This window comes from Apis florea, unplaced genomic scaffold (genome assembly GCF_048593485.1).
Source record: "Apis florea isolate Af1SG1 unplaced genomic scaffold, ASM4859348v1 contig_2272_pilon, whole genome shotgun sequence".
Classification (NCBI taxonomy): domain Eukaryota; kingdom Metazoa; phylum Arthropoda; class Insecta; order Hymenoptera; family Apidae; genus Apis; species Apis florea.
The window spans coordinates 4,757,634-4,768,750 of record NW_028256549.1 but is presented as its reverse complement, the minus strand read 5'-3'; the positions used below and the strand labels follow the sequence as shown (position 1 = coordinate 4,768,750).

General features: G+C 44.0%; 2 protein-coding genes across 5 annotated transcripts; both read left to right on the top strand.

Moving 5' to 3' along the window:
• Osi24 (Protein) lies at nucleotides 1–4,192 on the top strand. 4 transcript variants are annotated; one of them, XM_086917606.1, is made up of 5 exons: nucleotides 1–283; nucleotides 585–1,067; nucleotides 2,049–2,168; nucleotides 2,250–2,545; nucleotides 2,753–4,192. In XM_086917606.1, the coding sequence occupies exons 2-5, from the start codon at nucleotides 707–709 to the stop codon at nucleotides 3,173–3,175; spliced, it is 1,200 nt and encodes a 399-aa protein (XP_086773732.1). In that variant the 5' UTR covers nucleotides 1–283; nucleotides 585–706; the 3' UTR covers nucleotides 3,176–4,192. The 4 variants fall into 4 exon arrangements, with proteins under 4 accessions (XP_086773732.1, XP_086773731.1, XP_086773729.1 ...); XM_086917605.1 differs by having other exon boundaries at nucleotides 18–283; nucleotides 1,995–2,168; XM_086917603.1 differs by having other exon boundaries at nucleotides 18–283; nucleotides 585–1,172.
• A 657-nt stretch (nucleotides 4,193–4,849) lies between these two features.
• Osi2 (DUF1676 domain-containing protein Osi2) lies at nucleotides 4,850–7,870 on the top strand. Its single transcript, XM_003695795.4, has 5 exons — nucleotides 4,850–4,926; nucleotides 5,690–5,840; nucleotides 5,948–6,251; nucleotides 6,334–6,527; nucleotides 6,718–7,870. The coding sequence occupies exons 2-5, from the start codon at nucleotides 5,711–5,713 to the stop codon at nucleotides 7,077–7,079; spliced, it is 990 nt and encodes a 329-aa protein (XP_003695843.1). The 5' UTR covers nucleotides 4,850–4,926; nucleotides 5,690–5,710; the 3' UTR covers nucleotides 7,080–7,870.
• The last annotated feature ends 3,247 nt before the right edge of the window (nucleotides 7,871–11,117 follow it).

Sequence of the window (11,117 nt, the reverse complement as noted above, 5' to 3'; positions counted from 1 at the left end):
GGAGAGAGAGACTCGCCAGTTGTGCCCGAGTCGACCATCGTGCACGAAGGCTCCGTCTTCGACGTTGCTTCTTCGATAACAAATCTGGGGAATTCATTTTTCGAACGATCGTTAAATGCGAATCGATCGGAGATACGCTTCGATGGCTGATCGGATTCGTTCGTGTCGTTTCGTACGTGTCGCGACGTAAAAGTGTACAACGAAGAGTCTCTCTCGTGAATTCTTTCAATTTTGCTTATCTTACGAGACAAACATCTCCCTACATTCACAAGCAGATAGAAAGGTAAACACACGATGGATACACGGAATGTTTAGAATGTATATATATATATATATATATATTGCCACAGTTCAATGATCCGTTGCACGGGATCGCGTTGTTTTTATTCACGATCGATACTGTTACACTGTTTACCTGTATCTTTGCGCAACTGTAAAAGCCACGATTCCTCTGCACTTCTCTTATCCCTTCTACGAAATCCAATAAGCAAACAAGCATTCGTAAACTGTAATTATCGAACGATCCAAATACTGTTCTTCAATCTCTGGCTCACGATTGAAACGAAACGAAATTATTATTGCAGGTAGGGGAGCCACGGACCGAGATGCAGTTACGTCTTGCCAGTAAAAGTAGCTAGCCGAGAGGAGAGCAAGATAGAGAGAGAGAGACAGGGACAGAGAGACAGGGAAAGAGAGTCAGAGAACGATGGACGCGACGAGAATCTTCGCGGTGTTGGCGATCGCGTGGCTGGCGGCGGCCGGGTTCAAGGACCACGTGGCGGCCTTGAACGAGACCAGCCACCGAGAACTCGACGCCATCGAGAACGAGGTTTCGCTGGCCAGCGACGAGCGTGATAGCCACCCGCACCAATCGGTGCCCGGCAAACCAACGAAACTGGACGCGAACGTGAACGAAATCGTGCGAACCGACCACGTATCTCGAGGGGCGGTGGCCGAGAACTCGACCACGTCGTCGCCCCAGGATCGGCGGGAGGAGGACGCGGCCGGCAACGCGACGTTGAGCACAGGGAGCGGATGGCAGGACGGCAGGGAGAAGGGCGAAAAAGGTAAAAAGGAGCGGCGGCGGGGCGGCGGAGAGAGAGAGCACGTGGTAAAGATACGTCTGAGGCAGGAGTTGGTAGCCGGTAGAAAAGCTAGAAACTTCTTGAACGGTGAGTCCGCGTGAACGTGTCACGCTTTCGTAATCCTCGCACTCGGGGAGCCCTCGTCTTCACGGCATCGTGTGCTCTTTGTTTATGGACGCTGCAAAATCGCTTCCTTCCACTCCGAATTTTCTCCAATTCCACGAAATTTCGTTTCAAACGGATCCTCCTAACTTCTCCTCCGATTTTCTCGCTATTATTTATTTTTCTCTTCCGTTTTCGTTTCGTGTTTGAAAGGAAGGAAGGATCGAAGTTTGCTTCCCTCGAGAAAGTAGGCGAGTTCCTCGACCCTTTCCGAAACGTAACGCGCGAGCAAAAGTAAACGTTTTCAATCTCTCGTTGGAGAAGCCTACTTTCCACTATTTCGTTCGCGCGAAATTCTTCGTGCTCGACGATGATCGAGGCCCGCAAGCGAGCGAGATAAACAGATTACTCGTTGCAAGTGAGGTGCACGCACAAAGCTCGAACGAACGGATCGCCGTCCATTCTCAAAGATAATCCGCTTTTCACGCGAACGCACCCCACCGATCCTTTTAGCTTTCTCGCTGAAACATGCTGAACAAAAAAAAAAAAAGAAAAAAAGAAAAAAAGAAGGATGTAATTGCAGCTTGACCACACCTGCTGAAAGAATTAATTGTCACACAGATGTTCGGTTCGATTAAAATTACAATTTTTTTTCACGTCGAGTGATTTTCAGAGAGAGAGAGAGAGAGAGAGAGAGAGGGAGGGAGAGAGAGAGGGAGAGAGATATAGGACGCGACGGGCGCAGCAGCAGCATGGCTTGCAGGACTAACCGCAGTGCTTTAATACCGCTGGTACTTTTGCTTTCAGCCATCTTTCAGGGAAAGAGTTCCTTTTTAACAGGATTCGGACTTGGTTTTCTAGCATTCGGCCTGAAGAAGCTGCTGCTACCTCTCATTTTCGGTGTACAGATCATTAAGAGCGTCCTGCTCGCACTTTTCCTGCCAAGTATCATAGGGAGTATCGGTAATATCGTTGGAAAAGGTGAGCACAATTTTCTTCGATCCTTCCGTTCCAACGAATCGGTCGACGAAACGAATGAACGAATTCCTCTTCCCGTTTCAGGTGTCTCCTCGTTCGCGCAATCGTCTCACACCACGGCCCAGCCCGAAGAGAGTTTCGAGTTCAAGGATAACTCCGATCTGTACAACGATGACTACTTGACCAGGCAGCCGGTAGGCACTCTGCCAGCCTCCGCCATGTACGACGAAGGAATGATGCAGCCTCAAAAGGCCCCAGCAGAAATCGCCTCCAGATATTCCTTCACCGATCACAGAATGACGCACGCTAACGCAGTCGCTGATCGTTACTACACCAGGCACGTCGCTGCTAATGGACTTTCTAAAAAGCAAGATTTCAAGGTAAAAGCTACTACTACTACTACTACTATTATTACGAGCAGCAGTATACCATATAATCTTCGATTTTCCTCTTTCAAATTCGACGCAACGCCGATATATATTGAATTTTGGATCTAGATTACTTTCAAATATCGCTCCAAAGTGTGATTCTTCCATTTCTTTAACAATTAACACAATTAACAGTTATTCGATCGACTTTCGTCTCAGGTGTTCCACGAGATTCCTACGAGCTCGTTGCTGTTGACCAACTACGATCCCTTCTACTCGCCCCTGCTGTCCCGCCTGGACGCGGTGTTTTCGCGCCTCGGCCACACGAGCGAGGGTTGCAGGGAGTACGCCGTGTGCGCCATGTATCGAAGCCCGGCCAGATACGCGCCCTACTCGAACCTGGTCTCGGCGCAATTGTCCAGGGAGTTGAACGAGCTGAGGAGGCCGAGCAGCGACAATCCGGACGTGCTCAGGTTCTTCCGGTACATGAAGGCGGCCAAGGACGGACAGGATGGGGTCAAGTGCGAGGCAGCCTACTCCAGTTGCGCGATCGCGCGGGACGATCAAAATCTGAGGCAGAATCAGGCGATGCTCGCCACCTATCAGGACATCGACAAACTGGTGCACGCGAGGAAGTTGTAAGATATTCGGATTCTCTGGATCGACGAGTTATTTCACTCTTACGATCTTACGATCGAACAAATATTTCTCTGCGTTCAATCAAGGATCAAGTGGAGCTCGATTCTCGAGAATGGGACGAGTTTTATTTTCGAAATATGATTCTTTTACAATATCTGCCTCGATAGCCACGACAGTCCATATTCTCATATGCGGGCATTGAAATCTCCGCTCGGTTGTGTTGTTCACAAGGATTATTATTCTGTAGAGAGATTCGAGAAGTCTCGAGCTCGGTGTTTGTCCACGTACTGTACACCATGACGGATCGTTTCGTAGAAGGTGTCGAAGAGACAGTTAAACCGAAGCGATTAAACGAAAGAACGTGGATAATTACGTCGATAACGGTACACGAAACGGCTGGAAACGCGTGTATCGTTACTTGCGCAATAGGGGACTCATCGGGGAGGGGGGAGTCCGATGAATAATTGCATCTGGATCAGAGACACGCACGATACAAGGCGTGTCTTTGTTCTTCGATCGATTTCGAGTTATCTTTGAATCGCTGACAATTAGTCGAGATAAGAAACAAAGTGATTCTTAAAATAATCTTTCTCTCTCTCGACGAATGTAACGTCGATGATTCAAAGGTAACTGGATCATATAGAGTCAACGACGTGGAAAATTATGGTATCTGATGTATACAACGTCACCACGATTTTCCGGCAAAGGGAAACGAGCAATTCGATTTAGCGTAGTTTAATTAATCGGCAAAGTATCACACGGAGTGGAGTTCGAGATCGCGATGAACACCTTTTTCTCTTTTTTTTTTTATTAATTCAATCGTATTCAATTATTAACGCCGGATCCAAACTCCACGAATTTAGTTATTTATTTATTACGGCCAAGGGTGAGACTGTTTGGCTGTTAATTTATTAATATAATATTTCCATCAGGAAAGTCGGAGAGAGTCGGGCCGAGTTCTGGGTCAACCGAAGTCTTTCTTTGTACAGTGCGTCAATAAAATTGTGTGTGAATGCGCTATCGATTTCTTCTTTCTTTTTTTTTTCTTCTTCTTCTTCTTCTTCTTCTTCTTCGTCCACGCGCGCGGCTACGAAACATATCGGCAGTAACTGTATTCATTTAGGTAATTCGTTAATTCGAATTTAATTCGTTTAATTTAATTGTACATTATACAAGGTGTTGATACATTTATTCATAGTTTTGGAGGATAGGAAAGGATAGGATTACAAACGAACGTACTCGTTCCAGAGATTGCAACGGATTTTAGAATTGGACAAGGAAATCTTTGTTTGTAAAATTTTTTCAAAGCTATCTCACGCTGCGTAAAAGACCGACTCTGTTGAAAGAATAAAAATTCTTTTTCTTTTTGCGTTCGAAAATTCGAACACGAACAGGTCGACTATCTACTAGTCGATCACGGTTTAACGAAACGAATATGCTGGAGACGGGAGAGAAAACGAAAGGAGCAGCTCGATGACGCACGCTCGATCGTGGATTACGAAGGAAAGTCCAACGACTTCTTCTCGTCACTCCTCCCTGCTCGCTCGAAACCGAACCGCTTGTTCCGGTCCCACATCCGGGGGACCGCTTTCACTCTCGATTTTTACGTGCTCCCGCTTTTCTGCCCCCGCATCACAATCCTTCCTTCTCCTCTCACTACACGCGGATCTCCTCTCCGTATAAATAAAGAGGAACAGACGCGAGCCGATCGCTCCAAGTCCATCCTCCCCGTTGTATTTTCCTCCATCGAGAAGGTGAGACCATTTCTTTCTCTCTTTTCTTCGACTCGAAACCGATCGATTTTCAAATTTTTATAAGTAAAATAGTGAAAAGAAAGATGGTGAGATTTTTGATAATTCCAAACAGTTATTGTATCGTACCAGTTTAGTATAATAGTGTACCACAACTAATTCCATTTCTCAAACTCGATGATTGATTAAGTCGAGTGAAACATTCCCCAGGCAATTAGAAACGTTACGATTAGAAAAGGATATTATAGTCGCGCGCGATGAATTCGGTTAAGGAGGATGCGTGATCGGCGTAACGAACGCGATGGACGCGCGACCGGAATACAAGGTTACGGACCCGGTTCCTTTGAACCAGGACTCGCGATTGGTCCGCCGAGAATAACGGAACTTGGAGATCCGCCGCGTGGTTAACGATCCAACTTGAACGTCTCCAGACAGACGTTCGACCGCGGTTCGTGAATCACGATCGCCGTGATTCTCTCTCTTTTCTTTTCTTTTCTTCTCTTTCTTTTCCCCCTCCCCCCCCCTTTTTTTTTTTACCCTGGAACGATGTCGTTCGACCCGATCCAGTCGCCACTCGACGTGATTCGGAGAGGAAGATAGATCTTCTCGTTGTTCAAACTCATTTTCCTTCCTCGCTCGAGTCGAAAAAAGGGTGTGCGGCTTCTTTTCTTAACCGGAATGGTGTCCGGCTAAGGGTTTCGTTCGCGAGGATATTTTCGCGAGAGGATGTTGCCGCGAGTGTGTCGATAAAGAAACGTGATTGCAGGATTGTGTACGGCTGAGAAGCATGCGACCGGTGCAATTGTTGGTAACGAAAGGTTGCCTGGTGTTGTTGGCCGTGCTGTTGGCACCGTGTCTGTCGGTCACTTTCGAGGATGGAACTTCCGGTGGACGCGATACCTCCGAGGAGCCACGCGGTGAGTCATTTGAAATTCCAAACTGTAAAATTTTTCGACTCGAAAAATCGAAGGCAACACGCGTGTCGAAGCGGAAGAGAAATTTATTCGCTTGATTCGATTTTTAGAGAATCACGTGCCGGAAGAATCGCGGGGAAATTTCAACAAGACGCGGCAAGGAAAGGGACTTCTCGATTGGATAGGGCTAGGAACAGGACGAGACGCACAGGATCCTTACGTGGCCAAGACGAATCGAGCATGTTTAAACGGCGATCTGGCCGAGTGTTTCAAATCTCAGGCTTTGGCTCACTTCTCCGATTTCTTCGACCAGCCTCGCTACGATATGAACGATCGCGTGAAGGTGGTCAGGATGTCAAATGACATTGTGCAGGAAGTCAATCGTCAACCGTATGAATACTCCAGCGAAGCGAGGTATAGCTTCAAAAAAATATCTACGCATAGTTTCGTTTTATTAGTCGAAGCAAATATTTTAATTTCTCAATTTTTTTCTCAGGTCTACCGACTCTGAGTGGGATCAGTTGATCAAGTTCGCTCTGAGAAAAATTGAAAAGTTCGTGAAAACCGTGGCTATCGAGTTGCACGTGCCTGCCGAAGAAACTGGAGAGAACGAAGTGTACGCGCCACGATTCTTGGATGAAATCGCCGACGAGATCGATACTCTTGAGAACAAAAAGGATACCCTTTTCTGTGAGCAAAAAATAACCAGCCTTAAGATTCACGACGTACAACACGAACGATTCTTTTCAAATCAAAAACAAATACTCTTTTTCTAATAAAATTTCTCCACGTTGAAGTTTTAAGATCGAACTTCGAACGTGGATTTACTGGATCTGTTTCCAATATTACACTTTGTTAATCTCGTTTCTTCTCCCAACAGCTCGTAATCAATTCAAGAGACTTCTCATCCCCATGCTGCTAGTGTTGAAGCTGTTCAAACTCAAGCTACTCTTGTTCCTGCCTCTGATCCTGGGCCTGGCCTCTTTCAAGAAGTTCCTAGGCTTCCTGGCGATCGTGATACCCGGTTTAATCGGCTTCTTCAAACTGTACAAACCGTTCACACAGACTTACCACCCGCCCGTCTACACTCAAAGTGGCATAGCTTACCACCCGTATTACAAGGAAAACAGTTATCCTTACGGGGAGCATCCACACGGCCCCGAATATCCAGCCGGATATCACAGAGACACCTATGGACAGGATCTTGCTTATCGAGGCTACCAGAGGGATTACCAGTCATAAGAGAATTGAATTTCGAAAATTTTTGACCCACGCTCTCTTCTTCGTTTCTTCACCTGATAGTATTATTTGTTTCTGATAATGCAACGGTACAATTTTTATTACATCATTATCATACGTTTGGAATGGAATTTTTTTTTGCAAAAAATTTCATCCTCGACAATTCATGCAAGGAATAACGAGCTCTCTTTTTAGATTATAAATCCATGCCATCCATCGTTGAACGCGATAATCGAATTTTTATCGATACAAGTGATCAGTTATGTCCACTTTTCGTTTATAAATTTATGAATAAGTATGTGTGTGTGTGTGTGTGTGTGTGTGTATGTACGAAAATTATAAGATGTGATAATTTTATTTCGTATACATTTAGATAGGATTTTAAGATTTTAGATTTATTATCGTTTTTCGGATAATTAATACAATTCATAAATTTAATTACTAGCTATGATTCGATTCACGTATTATATAGATATTTATTAATATCACGAAATAAAAGGAATAATAACGGAAATTTTCACAAAATTTAAATAACAATCGATCGCCTTTACTTCTTTGCTTTTCTCGTTAATAATAATTAATCTTACGTGGCATTTCTTACGATAATTAAAATTAATAATTAAGTAGTAAAAAAAGGATTATAACAAAAAAAATATTGCGGAATTAAAAGACATTGTTGTTGTTGTTGTTGTTGTTGTTGTTGTTGTTGTTGTTGTTGTTGTTTCATTGAAATATCTTCCTGAATGGAAAGTTGCTCGAGCGGAGTGTCGTATAAAATTTCAATTAATATCGCATTACCTGTTTTCGTGTTTCTCCGCATTCCTTCCACCACGTTCACGTTTTCTCAACCCATGCAAAGCCGTCAAAAAATGGGGACGAAAAGAAGGACCATCGCACACTCGTGCGTATCTTTATATATTTTATATAGATGTGTCGTATACGCTGACAAAACATTATCCCAACAATGTAAACATTAATTTAAAAATACGTTAATCTTTGTACTTTCCTTCCTTCTGAGATATTTCTGAGCTACTTTTAATTCTAAAATTCCTACAACAACTTCGATACTCGCGAGAGACAAGTCTTGTATCTTGACCCTCTGCCTAACAATGAAAATTTATCGTTCGCAAATTTCAAGATTAGATTAGATCGAAAGACAAATTAAAAGCTTTGTTTTTCGCAAAATTTCTATATTCGAAATCTTTTGTAAAAGATATAGTGTAAAGATTTTAACTTTTCGCAAAATAACGTGTCATTATATATTGACCGTTTCCATTTTCTCGCCACCCTTCAAACCCCATTTTCTCTCGTCAAACATTTCCACTCGTGCAAACACGGGAAAACCAGTCGTCCTCCAAATAATAGCCTCGATCGAACAACGAGCAGCACTTCACATTCTTTCGCTCCTCTCCTCTTTCTTCTTCTTCTTCTTCTTCTTCTTTTTTCGTCGTCGTGAAACGATAAGCGTGGTTCGAAGTCGCGTGAAAATCTTCTCTCTGTCTCTGTTTCTCTCTCGTGGTGAGAAAAGACGGAACGAGAGTGCACGAGGCAACCGGTTCGACGCGATTCTCACTCGCGATCCAGAGAATCGGATGGAGCGGACCTGTTGACCAAGTGGCCTCGTTCGAGCACACACAGAGAAGACCGGAAGCGGCCGATACACGGAAAACACGGAAAAAACAATCGATTTTGCGAACCAGTTTTTACGTATCATCCAGTCTCACAATGGAATCGTGCGCTTTTTATCGTGCGCGTGTGTCCGCCACGATCTCTCGATCTTTCTCGAGATCGGAAGGATTGGAATTGATCGAGTCTGGATTTAAGAGAGCCGGATTCCATGGATCGAATTCTTAAAGTATCGATTGTTCATTCATTGTTCATCACGAGCGACACTAAGATTAAGATTCCTTCGTAAAATTTGCCTCCTTCTTCCCCTTCTTGCCTCGAGCTTGAATAGAGCTGGAACGGAACGTGCTCTATAATTCCATTGAATTGTATTCAAAGGAAAAGAAATTTCTAAAACAGGACGTAAACTCGTTCCACCATCTTTTTTCTTCTTTCGTCCAACACACGTCTTCTTTGATCCACAATCGCGATCTGAACGGCCGGAAACGCTAAATGATTTCACTTTTAAATGGCCTGCCATTGATAATCAATCGTGTCTTCCCATCTCCGTTAACAAATTTAAAAATTAATAACAATTCGTCCAATTTCGTCCACGATGCACACGAAGGGAAACGAAATTTCCCGCGTGCGTGTGTCGACCATATCGCCGAACCACGAATGGTGGAATCGCGCGAGGAGAGAGAGAGAGAGAGAGAGAGAGAGAGAGAGAGAGAGAGAGAGAGAGAAAAGAAAAAAATGAGGGAACAAGGTTACCGAGGAGAAAGTTAACGAAACAGGTAGATATCAAAGGCACTCGAGCAATGCAAATCGACCAAAGATCGCACGTGACTCGTTCGCGATCCCTTTTTTTTTTTTTTTTTTTTCGAGATTCAAGAGAATCTTTGCACGATTCTTCGTAATTTCGAGAAGAAAGTAATTTTGAAATTATAGACAACGAATAATTTAATCCGATAATTTGATCGAGAATTTATTATCGATCGTTATATTATTTCGACAAGAATTATTTTTCGAATTCAATCGAAAATACGATACGAAGAGAAAGAGGAGAAACGATTACGACCACGGAATGATTCCTCGCAATTGTAACGGATCGAATATGATGAAACGCTTAGGAGGCCGAATATTTCTTTTTTCTTTTTCTTTTCTTTTCTTTTTTTTTTTTTTTTTACCGTGCGTAAATACGTCGAGTTGGATGAACGAGAGTTTGGCACGAAAGTATGCCTGCTTTTACCTGGATGAATGTGACCGAACGATGTACATGCCTGCGGTTTTCCTGGTCAGTTAGGCGTGTTTACTCAGATAAGATGCGATTCGACGAGTGGATATTCAACCAGAAGACAGATGTCTTCTACGTCTCGGACGAAGCGAAGGCAAGCAAGGTGGCTAAGAGTGTTTAATGCAACGATTTGCACTTCGATCGTATGTGAACAACCGAGCTCTTGTTGAGAAAAACGAAAATTCCAATTTTCTAATTGAAATTACCAACGATCGAACATATTCCATCACCTCCATCACGAGGAGGGGCGTCGAAAAAAACTGATGACGAATTGGAAATTTCGATGGAGATAGGTAACGGTCCTCGGACCGTTTAACCAAAACACCTTCCGGGGATTGGAAGATCGAGTCGAATAATCGTTTACCATATACACGAATCCGCGGCTGGCACACTTCTCCTTCCTTTTTCTTCCTTTTCTTTTCTTCTTCTTCCTCTCTTTCATTCAACATTCAACACTTTGCCGATCGAAGAGCCAAGGTGTTCGGAGATCCATGCTCGCCACCCATGATGATGGACCGAGTTTGGATCCATCCGCGATCGGATACGGACGCAAAGCGATCGATTTGCTCGACTCGACAAATGGAAATTCTAGCGTAGCGCGAAATCCTCGACTTCGAATACGATGACGATGACGACGTTCGCGTTTCAGGTCATGCGGATTAGCGGTTTCGTTTCGGTATCGAATTTTAATCTCACCGACGGAACGAATTAGATTTCACCGGGTGATTTATCGAGCGGTTGACCGATTATCCTTGGAAATTTGAATATTTGAAAGTTTCGAGGGATAAGTCGACGAGTCGAAAGTCGGATAAAATTTTAAATTGAAAGGGGGCGAGAATTCAAACTTTTCAACGACAAGTTCGATTTCGTGAGATACGATCTCGTAATTCGATTAAAAGATTAAATCTTTTTTCTTCCCGCCATCCCGGGAAAGCAGGTAGCAAGCTAGCTAGCTACCCGATTCGAAGAATGGGAAGCGGATATCGGTGTTTTTCTACACGTCTTTCCACCACTTCACGCCTAGTTTTAACCGGCGTATCTCGACGACACGCGATGCCGTGGATCCGATCCTTGATGATTTCGCCAATAACTTCGCTCCTCCGCCACGAAGCCGCGTATCATTCGGTACGCAAACACGG

Coding starts and splice junctions, on each gene's coding strand:
- Osi2 (XM_003695795.4), top strand. CDS start 5,711: ATGCGACCGGTGCAATTGTTGGTAACGAAAGGTTGCCTGGTGTTGTTG. Junction 6,252..6,333: donor GAATACTCCAGCGAAGCGAG/GTATAGCTTCAA, acceptor TTTTTTTCTCAG/GTCTACCGACTCTGAGTGGG. Junction 6,528..6,717: donor CAAAAAGGATACCCTTTTCT/GTGAGCAAAAAA, acceptor TTCTCCCAACAG/CTCGTAATCAATTCAAGAGA.
- Osi24 (XM_086917602.1), top strand. CDS start 707: ATGGACGCGACGAGAATCTTCGCGGTGTTGGCGATCGCGTGGCTGGCG. Junction 2,169..2,249: donor CGGTAATATCGTTGGAAAAG/GTGAGCACAATT, acceptor TTCCCGTTTCAG/GTGTCTCCTCGTTCGCGCAA. Junction 2,546..2,752: donor CTAAAAAGCAAGATTTCAAG/GTAAAAGCTACT, acceptor CTTTCGTCTCAG/GTGTTCCACGAGATTCCTAC.